This window comes from Sciurus vulgaris (genome assembly GCF_902686455.1).
Source record: "Sciurus vulgaris genome assembly, chromosome: 17".
NCBI classification, from domain to species: domain Eukaryota; kingdom Metazoa; phylum Chordata; class Mammalia; order Rodentia; family Sciuridae; genus Sciurus; species Sciurus vulgaris.
This window is the reverse complement of record NC_136478.1, coordinates 55681979-55699502: the sequence shown is the minus strand read 5'-3', so window position 1 is coordinate 55699502 and position 17524 is coordinate 55681979. Positions and strand designations below refer to the sequence as shown.

General features: G+C 41.3%; 3 protein-coding genes across 5 annotated transcripts in view; 1 reads left to right on the top strand and 2 right to left on the bottom strand.

Moving 5' to 3' along the window:
• LOC306647874 (insulin growth factor-like family member 4) overlaps window positions 1-17524 on the bottom strand; it is a 454704-nt gene that overhangs the window by 26671 nt on the left and 410509 nt on the right. The window lies entirely within an intron of this gene.
• LOC306648507 (insulin growth factor-like family member 4) overlaps window positions 1-17524 on the bottom strand; it is a gene marked incomplete at its 3' end in the record, with an annotated part of 178131 nt that overhangs the window by 26230 nt on the left and 134377 nt on the right. The window lies entirely within an intron of this gene.
• LOC306647882 (insulin growth factor-like family member 4) lies at window positions 534-4069 on the top strand. Of its 2 annotated transcripts, XM_079117463.1 has the most exons (4): window positions 534-665; window positions 1033-1080; window positions 1176-1435; window positions 2059-4069. In XM_079117463.1, exons 1-4 carry the CDS (start codon window positions 647-649, stop codon window positions 2080-2082), a joined length of 351 nt encoding a protein of 116 aa, XP_078973589.1. In that variant the 5' UTR covers window positions 534-646; the 3' UTR covers window positions 2083-4069. The 2 variants fall into 2 exon arrangements, 1 of the variants encoding a protein (XP_078973589.1); XR_013760201.1 differs by lacking the exon at window positions 2059-4069 and having other exon boundaries at window positions 559-665; window positions 757-1080.

The window sequence follows — 17524 nt, the reverse complement described above, 5'->3', positions numbered from 1 at the left end:
ACATATATAACAGTGGTGGTGACAATAAAATAGTAGTAAGAAACAGATGAGGCAATGTTAGGATAAAGAATTGTGTAAACAAATGAAAGTGCTGCCCTTCCCTCTGTGAGTCTTATCCCAGAGCTCTGTTCCTTTTTTGCTCTCCCTAGCCTCTGCTTTTTCTCTGTTCTATGCTAAAACTTCATAATTCCTCCCAAATACCTGAAGAATTCTCTACAGTTCAGAGGGAGAAGTGGACTGAGTTGCAGGTAAAAGGAGTCCTTGAAACTTCCAGGGTGAGCAGTACGGGAAGCCTAGAAACAGCTGGTTGTTGGTGGGTGGTTTGCACACAAAACTGGGTTTCCCCTGGCAGCATTGAAGAGAAAGGCACTTGCCAGAGTCACAATTTTGAAAAAGTTCCCAGGGTAGCATGTGGCAGCCAATTTGAAAACTGATATGTGGTTTCATATGTGGGTTTTTCCTACATGCATATCCTTTGTGCCCAACCCTCCCTAGCAACACTTCCTCTGTTGTAATACAACATGGGAGGGCCCCTCTTTAGATTCCTCCACAGGTGTATCCATACCCTGATATTAGCCACAGTCCAGGGTTCCAGATAGCTGTTCTACTTCTCTGCCTCCCTCTGCTCTGCAGCCTAACCAGAACCATGCTGCTCAGAATCTTTGGTAAGGAGACTCCAGCCTTAAGTTGAGCCTAAGCCTTATCTCACCCTTTGTACCTCTGAACCTCGAACTCAGTTCTCTCTTCTGTATTCAGTTCTCAGCTTCCCACCTGGTAATTGTCCCGCTGTCTTCCCTGACTTCCCTGCATCCTCTCTGCTCACCTGCAAATGTCAGATGCCTCACTCTTCCCAGAGCCCTCCCTGCATTTCCTCACCTGCCAGCGCAGACCCCAGGACCTGACCCCACAGTCCATCTCAAAGTCCACTCTGAGTGTGAAGAGCAGTCAAAGCTCAGAGACAGCACCCTGTCCCCAGGACGGTGCTCAGACTGCCCCTGCCCAGCATTCTCATTCTCATCCCCTTCTTCTCAGCTGCTGTCTTCCTTGCTGAACTCCTGGGCTTGGGCTCAGGCGTCACAGGTGAGAACGGGTGTGGTGAGGAGAGGATGCCTCTGGTGGTGGGAGGTTGTGCTCTACACTGGCCCTTGAAGGCCGCTCAGCTCTGACTCTTCCAGATACTGGCCCATGGCTGTGCCAGCCAGCGCCCAGGTGTGGGGACCAGACCTACGACCCCTTGGAGCAGTGCTGTGACAATGACACCATCCTGCCCCTGAATGCAGCCCGGCTGTGTGTCCCCAACTGCATCTTCTATTCCTGCTTCCAGCACTGCTGCCTGGAGTCACAGGGCTCTCAGCACCAGACAGTGGTGACATTCAAGGTCCCAGGCATGAAGCCTGACTGCAGGTCCTCCCCCATCTCCAGGATTTGTGCCAGTTAAGTATAATTGTGGAACCAACCTAGATGTTCTTCAATTGGTGAATGGATAAAGAAACTGTGGTATATATATACAATGGAATATTACTCCACCATAAAGAATGATAAAATGATGGCATTTGCAGGCAAATGGTTGAAATTGGAGAATATCATGCTAAGTGAGATAAGGCAATCTCAAAATCCAAAGGACGAATGATCTCGCTGATAAGCAGATGATGACACATAATGGGGGGTGGGAGGGGTTAGCGTTAGGGTTAGGGTTAGGTTTAGGGTTAGGGTTAGGGAGGGTGGTAAGAATGGAGGAAGGAAGGACTGTATAGAGGGAAAAGAGGGGTGGGAGGGCTGGGGGAGAAGGAAATAAATAACAATGAATCAAACAACATTATCCTATGTAAATTTATGATTACACAAATGATATGCCTTTACTCCATGTACAAACAGAGAAACAACATGTATCCCATTTGTTTACAAGAAAAAAAAAAAGAAAAAAAAAGCATGTGATTCTAGCCCAGGCTGCGGGGAGGCAGCAGGAAGGGACAGACCAAAACTGGCATGCATTCTCCCAGTTGGACATGATTTATCTGTACCATTATCTGTAACTGCTTTGTCCTTTCATCTGTGGGTGTCTTCTCACCAACACCATTGTGAAATGGGCACACATCTATGCCAGAGTAGCAAACACCTCTCCCTGCTGGGTATGCACTAAAATGCCTGTGATTTTTACCACCAGACTACCCTGGTGAATTCAGACTATAGCTCTGGACAATTGAATGTGCCTGGAAAAGCCTTTTATTGCCATCTGAATATGGATGAAACTGGCAATGGTTTTTAGTAATCCTAGGTGGTGGGGCTTGTCTTCTGGTTGTATGATGTTACAGCTTGTATTGTTTTTGTGGCCTCTGAATGTGGGGCTTTGCTCTCCTCACTAAGGGAACATTGTGGAAGATGTCAAACATGTAGATTGTATGGTGAGGGATCCTATGGTGCAGATCATAAGACAGTCCTCAAATGGCTGGAGTTAGGCTCCTTTGCCAAGACCTCCAGCAGGCTATGTTTTTATTGTGTACTCGAGGTCATAAACACTGGCTTGTGAGCATGTGTCCACTGATGTAACCTGTTGTTAGTGTGCCTTCCTTGTCTGGCCTGCATATTAAATCAGCCTATGGAAAAGACTAGGGACTACATGGAACTGGCTGGGGGCTGAAGTTGGAGCTGGGGACTGGCTACTGCTACTGCTGCCTCTTAATAAAACATGTCTACTATCCCCAACTATGTCTTCTATCTTCTTCCACTTGCTGAGATTCTGAATCTGTCTCCTGGGTCTGAGCCGCCTGCCCCAACAGGGTGGTAATGTTCTTTCCATCAATTTTCCTGCAAGTGACATAATTTCATTTTCTTTATTGCTGAATAAAACTACACTGTGTATTTATACCACATTTTCTTTGTCCATTCATCTTTTTACAGACACCTAGGCTGGTTCCATAGTTTGGCTATTTTGAATTGTGCTGCTATAAATATGGATATGCATGTATCATTATAGTATGATCACTTAGATTCTTTAGGATAAATACTGAGAGGTGGTATACATGGGTCTTATGGTGATTCCATGCCTAGTCTTTCAAGGAAACTGCATACTAATTCCCCTAGTAGTTGGACTAGTTAACAACCCCACCAACAGTGTAAAACCATTCCTTTTTATCTACATCTTCTCCAGAATTTATTATTTGTATCCTTGATGACTACCATTCTGGTTGGTGTGAGATGAAATCTCAGTGTAGTTTTGATTTGCATTTTCCTAATTGCTAATGATATTGCACAGCTTTTCATATATTTGTTGGTCATCTGTATTTCTTCTTTTAAGAAGTGTCTAATTCCTTTGCCCATGTATTGATTGGGTTATTTGATTTTTGGCCTAAAGTTTTTTAAAGTCTTATATGTCCTAGAAATTAATCCTCTCTCAGAAGGGTACTGGCAAACATTTTATCCCATTGAGTAGTTACTGTCTTAACATTACTAATTGTTTTCTTTGCTGTGCAGAAGCATTTTAATTTGATGCCATCCTGTATGTTGACTCTTGGCATTATTTTCTGAACACAGGGGTACTATTGGGAAAGCCATTGCCTGTGCCTACCTGCTGGAGTGTTGACCCTAAGTTTTCTTCTTAGAGTTGCATAAGTTCTGGTCTATTCCTAGGTCTTTATCCATTTGAGTTAATTTTTGTTTAGGATGAGAGATAAGGGACTAGTTTAATTATTCTACATATGGTAAACCGGTTTCCAAATACCTTTTTTTTTTCTTTGTACCAGGGATTGAACTCAGGGGGCACTTAACCACTAAGTCACATCACAACCCTTTTTCATTTTTTATTTTGAGACAGGGTCTTGCTAAATTGCTTAGGACCTCACTAAGTTGCTGAGGCTGATCTTGAACTCCTCAGCCTTCCAAGCTGCGGGGATTACAGGTGCAAGTCACTGTGTCCAGCTCCAGTGCCATTTTTTTTAAAAAGGCTATCTTTCCTTCAATGTGTTTTGGGCATCTTTTTCAAGTATTATATGACTGTAGATGTATGGGTTTATCTCTATGTTTTCTATTCTGTATCACTGATCTATGTGCTGATTTTTATGCCAACACCTTACAGTTTTCTATTCTGTATCACTGATCTATGTGCTGATTTTTATGCCAACACCTTACAATTTTGTTACTAATGCTCTGTAGTATAATTTGAAGTCAGGTGTTATTGAATGAGCATTGATAAATTGGCTTAAATTTGCTTTGACTCTTCTGAGTCTTTTATTCTTCCAATGTATTTAAGAATTGTTTCCAAATTAAAAATTAGGACTGTTTTGCCAGATTATATGTATATAGATTTATATGTGTAGATATATAATTTTTACATATTAAAATATTAAATATGAATTTATATATTAAATATATTTTATACATAATATATTTTTATATATGTTTATATATAATGGTATTTTAAAGTCTTATCTGAAATCTACAGCAACTTGTGGAGATTATGCAAGAAACCAAAGTGATTTTATAATTTGTATGCAATTTGAAATATTATTTGCAAGGCAAACATTGGAAAATGAAGCATTGGGGTGCCCACATTCATAGTCCCAGTTAGTTGGGAGACTGAGGTAAGAGAATTGCTTGGGCCCAGGGGTTCAGGTCAATCTAGGCAGCAAAACAACACCCTGTCTCAAAAATAACAACAACAACAAAAACTAAAAGATTATTTTCTTCATATTTGTAATTTCAACCTTCATTTATAAGGAAATTTTTATTTTACAATTATCTTCCTTATTGGTCATAGGTTCATTCAACCTTTACATTAAAACTGTGTCAAATCTGAATATTATTATTATTATTTTAATTTTCATTAATGACCCTGTGAACATTTGCTCTGCAATGTTGCAGCTGCTTCAATCAGAGGTTCAATGTTTTTGAAGAATTCTAAAAATTTCCTGATATGTTTCATTGCAAAGTACACATGTATGATTTTAAATCAACTTTATTATGGTATGGTTAAACTTTCAATATTTTAACTGAATATTTGAATGAGCATTGATAAATTGACTTATACCAGTGTACTGTACCACCACAATCAAGATGGGGAACTTTTACATCACCCCACAAAGTTTCTTGATGTTTCATCATAGTGAATCCTCTCTCTACCCTAGACTCCAGGAAAATTGATACTTCCCACTACAGGTTAACATGGTACTGAAGTAAAAGACATATCAACTCATGAACAGGATAGAAAGCCCAAACAAAAACCCAAGAATTTACAATCCATTGATTCCTGAAAAAGCTGCCAAGAATGCACAGGGGGAAAGACAATCTCATCAACAAATGCTGCTGGGAAAAACTGGACCTTTATCTCACACCATATACTCAAAATCGACTCACAATGGTTAAAGGACTCCATTGTAAAACCCAGGGCTGTAAGGAGAAAACATGTGAGAAAGTAAGTTTTGCTGGTTATAAGATTCTTGGTTGGCATCCATTTTCTTTCAGGGCTTGGTAAATGTTGTTCCAGGCCCTTCTAGCATTTAGGGTCTGGATTGAAAAATCTGCTGATATTCTTATTGGTTTCGTCCTGAATGTAATTTGATTCTTTTCTCTCGTGGCCTTTAAAATTCTGTCTTTATTTTGTATGTTAGGTGTTTTCAAAATAATGTGCCTTCTTGTGGGTCTGTTGTAATTTTGTATATTTGGAGTCCTATAAGCCTCTTGTACTTGGTTTTCCATTTCATTCTTCAGATTTGGGAAATTTTCTGATATTATTTCATTGAATAGATTGTTCATTCCTTTGGTTTGTTTCTCTAAGCCTTCCTCAATTCCAATAAGTCTGAAGTTTGGCCTTTTCATGATATCCCATAATTCTTGTAGACTCTATTCATGATTTCTCACCATCTTTTCTGTTTGGTCAACTTTGTTTCCAAGATTAAATATTTTGTCTTCAATATCTGAGGTTCTGTCTTCCAGGTGTTCTATCCTGGTTATGCTTTCTATGGAGTTTTTAACTTGGTTTATTGTTTCCTTCATTTCAAGGATTTCTGTTTGTTTGTTTGTTTTTTTCAGTATCTCTAACTCTTTATTGAAACGATCTCTTGCTTCCCGTACTTGCCCTTTTAACTGTTGATTGGTGTGATCATTTAATGCCTGCATTTGCTCTTTCATCTCCTCCTTCAATGCCTGCATTTGCTCTCTCATCTCCTCATTTGCTTCCCTGATTGTTTTAATTATGTACATTCTGAACTCCCTTTCTGACATTTCTTCTGCTGTGCTGTCATTGGGTTTTATTGATATAGTACATAGGTTTGTTTGGGACTTTTTCTTCCCTTGTTTTCTCATATTGGTCAGATGTCAGTGGGACTTTGTGATATTGCAGAATTCTTCTATTGGCTTATATTGTCTCTGTAGAATTCCAGTGTATCACCTTCCTGGCTTCAGTAGCCTGAAGTCTTGGAGTAACTTGATAATGCAGTACTTCCAAGGAAAGCTGCCCCTAGCCCGCTACTGGTTCCAGGACTTGGAGCTGGCTCTTTGTGGAAAGGTTCTCACTGAGGGGGTCTGCTCCGAGAAGCTAACCTGGAAAGGCACTTCCCGCCGGAGGGGTCTGGGCTGTGGGCTGCTTGCAGAGGTCCCTGGCTGCCCTGTCCTGGTCCCTGAAGCAACCTGCAGGCAGGAACTCACCACCCTGGTTCAGGGACTTGAAGCTTGGTTCTGTGCAGAAAGGCTCTCACTGGGGAGCCTGCTCCAAGATGCTGGAGAATCTGGCCCTGTGGGAGGAGCCCACTGCCAGAGTGCGCAGGGCTGCCTGTGGAGGACTCTAGCTGCTCTGCCCTACTCTAATAAACCACCCAAATCCGGGCCTGCCGCCCGGGCAGAACTTCACCGGGTGGGGGAGACTCACCCCGTGGCTCTATTTTAGTCCAAGTCTCTCAATGCCTCCCCTTCTTGGATCCTGGCTTCTGGAGCAACTAGAGATGCAGTCACCCTCTAGTCCGCCACCTTGTATTGCCCTGTTGTGGTTTTTGATTGTCTACAAAGAGGGAATCATCACTTTCTGTGACCAAATTTATCAAGGACTGGTTATCTGGATAAACCAGCCCAGTCTCCACTGCACACAAGCAGCTCGGCACCACAATCCCACTGTAAGGTGAGGACATTCAGAGTCAGCATCACATCAGCTGCAGAAATAATCAAAGCAATTGTACTTGTCAGCACTGACGATGTGGACAGCTCCTCCTGCTCTTTTAAACTCCCCTGTCATGTTTTACTGTTTTTTTTTTTTTTTTCAATTTCATAAAATACTCCTAACAAATTCAAGGTTTACTACTGTAGATGTATTAATGTATCCATATAATACAGTAGCAGTTAGCACTTGTTTTTTCTTTAATTTCTTTTGGGTACATATCCAGGAGTGAGATTGCTTGTTCATATGGTGATTCCATGTCTAATTTACTGAGGAACAGAGAGGCTGTTTTCTATCTAATTTGTCACATGTGTATCACATTCTCTTAGTACCCTCTTTATTTCTGTAAGGACAATTCTAATATCTCTATATTCACTTTTGATTTTGTTAAATTTGAATCCCTCTTCAATCTTCCTAGAGATTTTTCAGTTTTCTTGATATTTCCAAAGACTCAAACTTTGGGTCTATTGTTTTTTACTTATTTCACTTTTCCCTTCTCTATTCTTTAACATTTCCTTCTAGCTATGATGAAACTGGAGTTTTGAGATGAGAGTGGATTCCTTGCTTTACCAGTTTTCTTCTGGGTTCTTGTCTCATAAATGTGAATAAGAAAATCCATGGACAATAACAGAAGGGACAAGTAAATGGAGGAGGATTTATTTAAGTGAGAAGGAAGAGAATTACTGAGTTTTGGGAGGGGACCAGATAGCAAGCAAACCCATTTTGCTGTACTAGCTTAGGGGCTTATCTGGTTTTAGGTAGAGCATGGAGCAAAGCATTGTAGATTGGGCATTGAAAAAGCATCAAGGCCATTGGTTGTGTTCTTTACCTGAGTTTAAATTCTTCCTCTAACTCCCACCTGAGTACACTCCCACCTTCCATTTTCCCTGCCTCTCTGGGGCAAAGGAGTTGACTGGAGTGTTCCCAAGGTGAGCCTTGGGGTCTTTTATATTTGAAGTAAGCCTCAATGGTGCCCATTAATACTCCTGATGTTGTCTCAACTTTGAATCAATCCTTAGTTGGGGCCCACTGCCTGCTTTCCTGACCATCTTATTCTTCTTCAATGGGTTTAGTTTAAATATACTTTTCTGGTTCTTGAAAGTGTAAATTTAGGATAATGATTTGAAAAATAATTTTTAAAAATATCTTAAATTTACAGCATACTTTTCCCTTGAAATACTGTTATTCTGCATCCCTGAATCTTCTGTACACTGTGTTTTCCTCTTCATTTTTCTCCTAGTATTTTACAATTTCTCTTTTGAAATCTTCTTTGCCCTTTGGTTGTTTCATTGGCATGAATTTTAAATTTTCTTTATTTTCTTCATTTATTGATTTCTGGTTCTATTATGTTCAGAGCAGATTATTGGTATAACTTCAAGTTTTAAACTTATCAAGATCTGGTTGATCCTGGACAATGTTCCGTGTGTACCTGAGGAGAACCTGTATCTGCTATTGCTGAGTGGAGTGTTCTTTATATGTCTCTTAGGTCTAATATTTTCCAGTCCTCTGTTGATCTTCTACCTAGTTACTCTGTGTATTATTGAAAGTGTACATTTGCATTCTCCAACAACTAACTACACATGTCCACCTTCACTTATCTCTATTTTTATTCATATATTTCATGGTCCTATTGTTCATATATGTTTGTAATTTTTATGCCCTCTTAAATATATTCCCTAGTTGTCATTTGATTGTTATTTATGTGAAATATATTTTTCCACACAGAGAAACCTTGGTGCTTCCTCTTGTCAGGGGCTTCTTCTCTGCACCAAGAGTGCAGGGAGCCTGAATCTGTCACTTTTTGCATTAGGGTATAATTTCCATATGGCCCCAGGGAACCTTTCCCAGGTGATGGACAACATATGTAGGGCAGTTCAGGAGGCATGGGTGGTTGGTACTTCAGGGCCTCTCCAGTTCCAGAGGCTGCTCCTCCTCCAGGTGTGATTGGACTAGGCAGATAACTCTGCTCCACCTGTGCACTGCAAGCTTGCAGGCTGTTATATGCTTCCTGCATCAGGGCCTTAGGTGCTAAGAGCTGGTTCAGAGACAGGTCAGATTTCTCCTGCATAAAATGTTGTGCAGTAGTTGCTAGAACTGAAGCAAGGCACGTGCTGTAATTCCAGTGACTTGTGAGGCTGAGGCATGAGGATGGCAAGTTCAAAGCCAGTCTCAGCAACTTAGCAAGGCTGTAAGCAACTTAGGAAGACCCTGCCTCAAAATTAAAGATAAAAAGGGCTGGGGATGTGGCTCAATTGGCAAGCATCCCTGGGTTCAATTCCTGGTATTTAAAAAATCAAACCATCATCATCAACAACCCTTCAGCCTTCTTTTGGCATCTCAGACTAAGATCAGTAGAAGGAACTTCATTGCAGGCACTGGGGAGCTGACCAACCCACTGACAGGGCCACTTGTGCTTTCTCCATGCTGAAGTTCCAGAAGTGACCCATAACCATTGGAATGGTTTGCCTTTATTTCATTAAAATATACAAATGTAATCTAATTAGCACCCACAGTAAAGAGGTAACTCAAATGCCACATTAATCTTACTTTTGAATCCCAAAGGAGAATTTCTATTAGATACCAGACTTGGTATAGGATCCACCACAGAGGCTGCTGGGGTGTCTAAATAACCCTTCTCTTGGTGAGATGTCATGTCCTTGAAGAAGTCATGACAGGCCCTCGTCTGGAGATCTCAACTCTCACCAGATCTGTGCAAGGACAAGCACCAATATCCTCCTCCCAAAGATCCATCTACAAACATTCAGCAATAAACTTAGCTGGATTCTAGAATTTCTTACTGGGGGAGATGAGTTAACATGGAAAACTTTATGACATTAGTGTAAATATTGAAATGCCTAAACAATATTGAAGATGAAAGACAATGTGACATGGCTCTCTTGAACTCAGTAATCATAACCAGCTTCTGCCCCCAGTGGGTTTTATAGCAATACATACCTTTGTGACTGTATCAGCTAAGGAGAAAACAGAATTTAGTTTCATTCTTTTTATTTTCTTTTTTTTGAGGGGGCATTGTGGATTGAAACCAGGGGTGCTTGCCCACTGAACTACATCCCCAGCCCTTTTTGTGTTTTATTTTGAGACAGTGTCTTGCTAAATTGCTTAGAGCCCTGCTGAATTGCTGAGGCAGGCCTTAAACTTGTGACCATCCTTCCTCAGCCTCCAAAGTTGCTGGGATTGCAGGCAGGCACCACCAGATCTGGCTGTTTTATTCTTATGTATAACACAAATAACTACTTGGACCCTGTCAGGTGATTATTTTATTCAAAGTCATAGATGGAAGTTTATTTTGGAAAATAAATACATGTTCAAGGAAGAATAGGGCAATCTCAAGAGAGGGAGAGGAGTTTGTGGCTAAAAGCAAGAAATATGTGTGCAAGAGGCACTCAATCACAGAGTCACATGTCCAGAATTATTTTTTTTTATTTTCTTTAGAGACAGGATCTCATTGAGTTACTTAACACCTCACTTTTGAAGAGGCTGGCTTTGAATTTGCAATCCTCCTGCCTCAACCTTCTGAGTTGCTTGGATTACAGGTGTGTGCCACTGTGCCTGGATTGAGTTATATTTTTGAGTGATATTTTTAATGAAACAAATACTTTCTTGCTCAAAACATAAATATGATCTATATATGTCAGGAAGTATAGAGGGGAAGGGAGAATTCCGCAGTACCCAGGGATGCTGGGGAGGGAGGATTTGCCCAAAGTTTGGTGGAGATGTGTCTGTATATTCCAAAGATAGTAATTCTGGATTGTGGGGGGCAGACTATGTGGACCAGGACTGGAGCCCTGAGCTCTGTGTGAAGTGATGCATTCTTGTTCTCCAGCAGCTTGGAGCAGGTAGAAAAGAAAGGTGGAACCAAGAGCTCACACTTGATCTCACCTACCTAGCTAGGTCTCAGCCAGAGGGAAACTTGACTACTTACGAATTAAAATTTATTGGTGAGGCTAAATGTGGGCAGAACTGAACCCAGGAAAGACAGTTTCAGGAACAAGAGATGGAATTCCAAAGGGGACAAAAGGTGGAGAAACAGATGGAGCCTGGAGACACTTAGGGGCAGGTTAGCAAGAGTTACATCTGATCTCTGAAGACCCCACAGTCTGCTTAGGGCCCCCTAAGCACTCACATTGAGGTCATATAGATGGAATTAAAAATTGGTAGTAAGGAGACATAGAGGAAGGTCAAGGAAATATAACTTATTCAGTTTCTACATATCTCCCAAAGTTGGTCTCTCTCTCAGGTATGTCACTCCCAAATTTCTGGGAAGTCTGTAAATTTTAAGGTTACCATTAATTCACCCACTTATGAAAATTTTCTTGCGCACTATCAATCAACCTACAAATAGATTAAATAGAGATGTGCCATTTTAAGTTCCCTATAATTTAGGGAACTTCCCAGTGTTATCCACTGATCCAGTAATGGAGACCTTATCAGCCTAAGGATCCTGAGGACAACCAGTTCACCATGAACCATCACAATTCCCAGACTGATGTCTTCCTTGCATACCTTCCTACACTCTCACTAAATTTTCTTTAAAAAAGGAGGTGGGAGCAGGGTGTCATGGCCACACCTGTAATCCTATTACAGGAGGCTAAGGGAGGAACGCCAGCCTTAGCAACTTAGTGAGGTCCTAAACAACTTAGTGAAACCCTGTTTAAAAATAAAAAAACTGGGGATGAGACTCAGTGGTTTAGTGCCCCTGGGTTTCATTGCTGGTAGGAAAAAAAAGAAAAAGAGCTGGGGACTCCAAAAATGCACTATTTTCTCTTGAGATGGCCTGTTCTCTCCCTTGAATGTGTATTCCTTGCTTCCCTAAGTATATGTCTGTGCTTCAACTGACATGAGCTAAAATTCTTTCATACTTTCACATGCTCAGGACCCCATGTGTCCTGAGTCAAGGTCTCCCCCTGAGAGCTCTTGCTGTGACAACATGAGTGAGTTTTCGGTAGATGAATCAGCACCCATTCTGTGCCCACCAACTGAGCATGATACGTGGGTGACTCCTCCCATGATCCACTGATCCTGACCCAGATAAGCAGAGCTACCCAGGTGGCCTGTGGTCTCCAGCAATCATAAAGTTAATTGTTCCATTGGACACAATGTAGGAATAGTTGATTCTGTAGCAGCAGCAGGAAACTGACACCCTGTGTGTTTAATGGTTTCTACACCTTCTGATTTCTGCAGAACTCACTAATTTCATATTCATCCCATAATCTGTCATCCCTGGATGTATTCTTAGACCTAGAGTGGGGGACTTCTCAGTTGTCTCCATTCTCTGGCCAGGAGATGCCACTGCAGGGGAATGAACAGGGCTCTGTCCGTGGTGCTGACCACAGACCTGGAAACGTGGACTTCAGTGGATAGGCAAGGAGTGTTGTCTCTTACCAGCCAGTAGTGCTCAGGACAGGTCCCTGGATTTGTTAGTCATTGTTCAAATGACAAAATTGCTTGTCAACTCATATTTTCAAGGAGCCTTCCACAAATTCCATTTAACACAGGATAGGAGTTTGCCCTGAGAATACTGAAGTTTCTTTGCTGGATTAAACAAACATAATCCTCTGCCCCCCACTTCATTCTTAACCTGGGAAATTGACCTTAATTCAATCATTTATTCACTGATATTTCATAAGGTCCTGTGAATTTCTAGTTTTATGTGATATATTTAAATATTGTTTCTTAAGGAGGAATCATAGAACATGTCTGCACATCTTCTGTGCAGCAGACACAGAAACAGGTGAGTTTTCAAAGGGACACTAGAGGGTACAGAACTGGTATGGTGCAGGAATCCTGTAGTGGACACCCCTATAATCAAGGTATACAATTCACAGTCTTATCAGTGTGTTTTATATTCCCCATTTTCCGCCTTTCATAGGTAAGAAGGTCTCATGTAAGAGCAGGAATCTTGTTTTCCCTTTGTGCCACATAGCTCTGTTCTTAATACATATTTGACACACAGTGGGCACTTATATATTTTTCTGTTGTATTTTTCCTCAATTCTTCATCCTCATGCAACCAACAGCAATAGAAAGGACTCAGGAAGAAAATGCACTGGACATGTACAGATTTTTCTGGTCACAGTTCTCAAAATACTATAGTATAACAGCTATTTATCTAATGTTCACATTGTGTCGGGCATTATAAGAAATCTAGACTTAAAAGATGAGGAAAGATTGTGTAGGTCATAAATAGATACTACAACATTTTATTTGAAGAACTTGAGCACCCACAGATTTTGGCATCTACCAGGGTACCAGAACCAATCCTTCAGGGATACAGAGGGATAACCACTAAGAGAAGGGATAGAAAGGGAGTCTAATTTGCTAATTAAATTTTGTCCCATTGCCCCTGTTGTGGAACACCTATAAAAACTTGTATGTGTCACATGTAATGCAATTATGTAATGACAGAAATATAATTATGCTATGATAATTATAATACAATTTTACTGTAATATATAAACTCTATATTATTTCCAACCTATTTTAATACACCAATGTTAACTGAAATAATCCAAAGATTGAAACTTTGGAACTGAATGCATTAAATCCTCATATCTGTCCCTGTGGAGGCCGTGGGCACCAAATTCTATGATCAATTGAAGTCTTAACTCCTGCTTGAATCCTCCTGAAAGACTAGAAACTGGATCATTTCCCTGCAGAAAGGACAAATAATCAGAAAGAGGAAAAGCGATGTGACTTTTATTCACTTTGCATCCAAAAGTGGATACATTTTGAGAGAGAGGAGCTCACACCCAAGACCATAGTTAGCTCAGAGCACCCTCCCATGTGATCCAGAAGTCCGCTCACCCAGGCATTTGCAGGTACCAAGTCCATAAATTGCTCCCGGGCCAGTGGGGGACCAACACCGACACGATCCTGCTGTCACTGTGTCCATCTTGGAACTCAGCTTGATGCGCCGCTTTGAGGTGCCATCTCAGGCCGGCTTTGCTAATGATACTTGAGAAAACGATATGAATGTGGCCACCAGGTGGCGCCTGAGGACTGGCCCCGAGGTCACTGGGTCGATTCTGGGTCTCCAAGGTGGCCAGGGCGCACCGCTGGCAGCCTGGGGGTTCTCCTCATACCACCTTTCTCAGCCCCATCCCAAAAAAAGGAACTTGGGGAAATTTGTGGCGTGTCTCCTGTGATCACTGGGCCCTGTATAAGTCAGCTGCCAGAATTGTTACTGAAAGCTTGGTCCTTGTCCCAGTGTCAATCCAATAATGAGGACAGGGTTTTCAGAAAAAGGAGAAAGAACATTTATTGCATTGCTAGCAAGGGAGAAACACAAGGGACTCCTATCCCAGAGGCTGTGATTCTGCCCATCAGGGGGAACAGGGGACAAGCAAAGACTACTTTCCACATGTTCTCTGTTGGGGTTGTAATTGGCTTGTTAATTGGGGAAAGAGTTGTTTTTGAGATCTTCTGGTGCCATCAAAGTCTGAATTACTTTATTATTGTGGTGGGTGTGTACTCAGGGACTCTGCCTAGGATGGGGAGGAAAAGTAATCCTGTTTCCCTAAGGTTAGGGACGTGGGGAGATTAGGGAGAAGCAGGGAGAAAGGATGAGAAAAGAAATGTCTGTTTTATAAATAAGTTGCAAGGACTACTATGTTCAAGCACAAAGTGGACACTGTCACAATATGGGACAGACTTTCCTGCCACCTCCCTGGCTGGCACATGAGGTTCTCCTTCTTCAGCAGGGATTCACATAGACATTAATGGGCACCAGAAGGAAGAGAATCCTGATCGTGACCCCCTCTCTGGACTTCTCAGGCAGGCACAGCTTGGTCCTGCCTTCAAATGCCTGATAAAAGTTTTCCAAGGGGACTATGGCAGCTGCAGGACCTGGGGAGATGGGCTCCAGAAGGGCTGATTGGGGACCCATTACTCTGGGCACAAGGGGAGGCAGAAGATTGTCCCAGAAGCACCTGGTGGAGGAAAGCAGCACCAGTCAAGGCAAGGGGAGCAGAGAGAACAGGGAGGAAGAAGCCAGGGGAGGGAGATAAAATCCCCAGCAACCGACTTTCTCCAGCTGCACCCCACCCACATACAGTTACACCTAGTACCCTTTCAAATTATTAATTGATCAAATGGGCAAATCCATAAATTAAGTATCAAATCTCACGTCAGATCTGTTACCTACAGAAAACCTAGTGGGAGACTAATGATGAACTGCCCAGCACAGTGAAATCCCAAATTAGTGATTTTTATGTCAACTAAGAGCAAGTGTAGCTTGAGGATTTATTTGGGATTTTCCCTATAACCTATCCTGGCCCAAATAAATGGCTGCTGCTTCCTTACTGACCACTGCTTTAGTTCACTTGAGTCTTTCCTCTTTCTGGATAACATTATGAAGATACATTATGAGTCAGCTTGGGCTGCCAGAACAAAACACACAGACTGGGTGACTTTAACAGTAGACATATAACTTCTTACAGTTCTGGAGAAGGGGAGAGGCCTCAGATCAATGCTTCCATCAGTTCAGATTCTGGTGAGGGTTCTCTTCCTGGTTTGCAGAAAGTCACCTTCTCCTGTGTGCTCTCAAGGACTCCTTTTAATTTAAAAATTTTAATTGGCAGATAATTGTACATATTTATAGGGAACAGTGTACTAATTCCATATGCATATACAGTATGTGATGATCAAATCAGATACTATAATTCGATTCATGCACAAAGTGTACTGGAAATAAATGTTCAGGCTTCCCATCACTCAGATAACCATATATGCAATAAAGATGTTGGTAGGAGGAATAAAGTATATTCAAAGTCAGTCTGGAAGAAAATAAAGGGGTCTGCTCCTCAAAGCAGGAGGGAAAAGATACAGTGAGGCTTCAGGATGGGTGGGGTCTCCATCAGCAAGTGTTCCAGTCTTCTTCAGAACTTTTAATTAACCTTCACCTCCTTGGATAGCTTCTGCATTTTCTTTTCAGACAGACAAGTTACTCTTCTGACAGTTATTTGACCTGTTTTGTGTTTTTGATGGCACAATAAATACTATTCACCATTGAACCATCTGGGTTATGATTGTTTAGACTTTAGAATGACAGAAGGGAGGAGTAGCCCACTGCAATATTATCAAATGATCAAATATAGACCATCAAATGCTAAGTGACTAAGCATTTCTGTGTCCTCAAATGATCATTTCTATGTGCTGAGAAGGTCTGACTTTGCTCCTCTAGCTATTCTGGAATGTGTAAGCAATTGGTGGACACAAGAGTCAGCCTATTATGTTATAAAATGTCAGAACTAACTACCCCACTAACCCTATTCACACTGTTTTGAAATCCTTTTCCATTCTCTCATGCTCCCTCTTCCTCTCTCCTTCTTGGCTCCAGAGTCCTCTATTCTACTCTCCACTTCTATGTGGCCAACTGTTTTAAATTCTAGAGTAAAAACAAGTGGTATTTGTCTGTGTCAGACTTACTTCAATGAACATAATGTCCTCCAGTTCCATCCATGTTGCCTAAATGTCAGAATTTCATTATTTCTTATATGCATGGCATTTTATGTGCATGAAGTGAATGAAGGAGAGGGAAAGAGGGAGGAATAGAGGGAGAGAGATAGAGGAGCTCTTCAGCATTTCTTCTCATTGGGGCACTGTTGCTGAAATCTTGACCTTGTCCCCCATGCCAATTCAATAGTGAGGACAAGGTTTTGATAAAAAGGAAAAGAAGCTTTATTGCTTTGCTAGCAAAGGAGAAACACAGGGACCTCTGTTTGAGAAGCTTTTAGTTTTGTCATCAGCAGGAACAGGGGTGCTTTTATAGAGGTGATTCGAAGGTTCCATTCCACATGTGTTCTCTATATGGAGTGGTAATTCACTCATTAATTGGGGAGATAGTCATTTCTGAGATCTTCTGGCACCAACCCCAAAGTCTGGATTACTTAATTCCTATGGTGATTGTGTACCCAAAGAGAGATAAAGTTATCTAGGATGGGAAGAAAGGTAATCCTGTTACCCCTGAGATTTGGGTTGGGAAGATTAGGAAGCAGCAGGGGTAGGGGAAGAGAAAGAAGCATGGCCATTTTAAAAATCAGTTGCAATGGCAGAGCAGCAAGGGCTGTATTCAAAGCATAAAGTGGCCACTGTTACAACAGTAATCATTTTGGATTATAGTGCCATCTTTATGATCTCATTTAACCTTAGAACTCACTTTGTCCTATTGTTCTCTATGCATAGCACCTATGTAAGTTTTAATATGGTATGTAATATATAACATAATGACAGAACAATGAGAATATAATATTTTATAATGATATTAAGAGTAAAGCAGTAACATATATAAGCACTACATAATGCTTTACAACCTATTTTATGCACCTGTGTCGATTTTGTTGAAATCTTTGCAGAATTGGAAATG

Bases quoted from the DNA above. Each gene is read 5' to 3' on its own strand.
- LOC306647882 (XM_079117463.1), top strand. The intron at 1,081-1,175 runs GTGAGAACGGGT...TGACTCTTCCAG, and splicing joins CTTGGGCTCAGGCGTCACAG to ATACTGGCCCATGGCTGTGC. The intron at 1,436-2,058 runs TAAGTATAATTG...TCATCTGTGGGT, and splicing joins TCTCCAGGATTTGTGCCAGT to GTCTTCTCACCAACACCATT.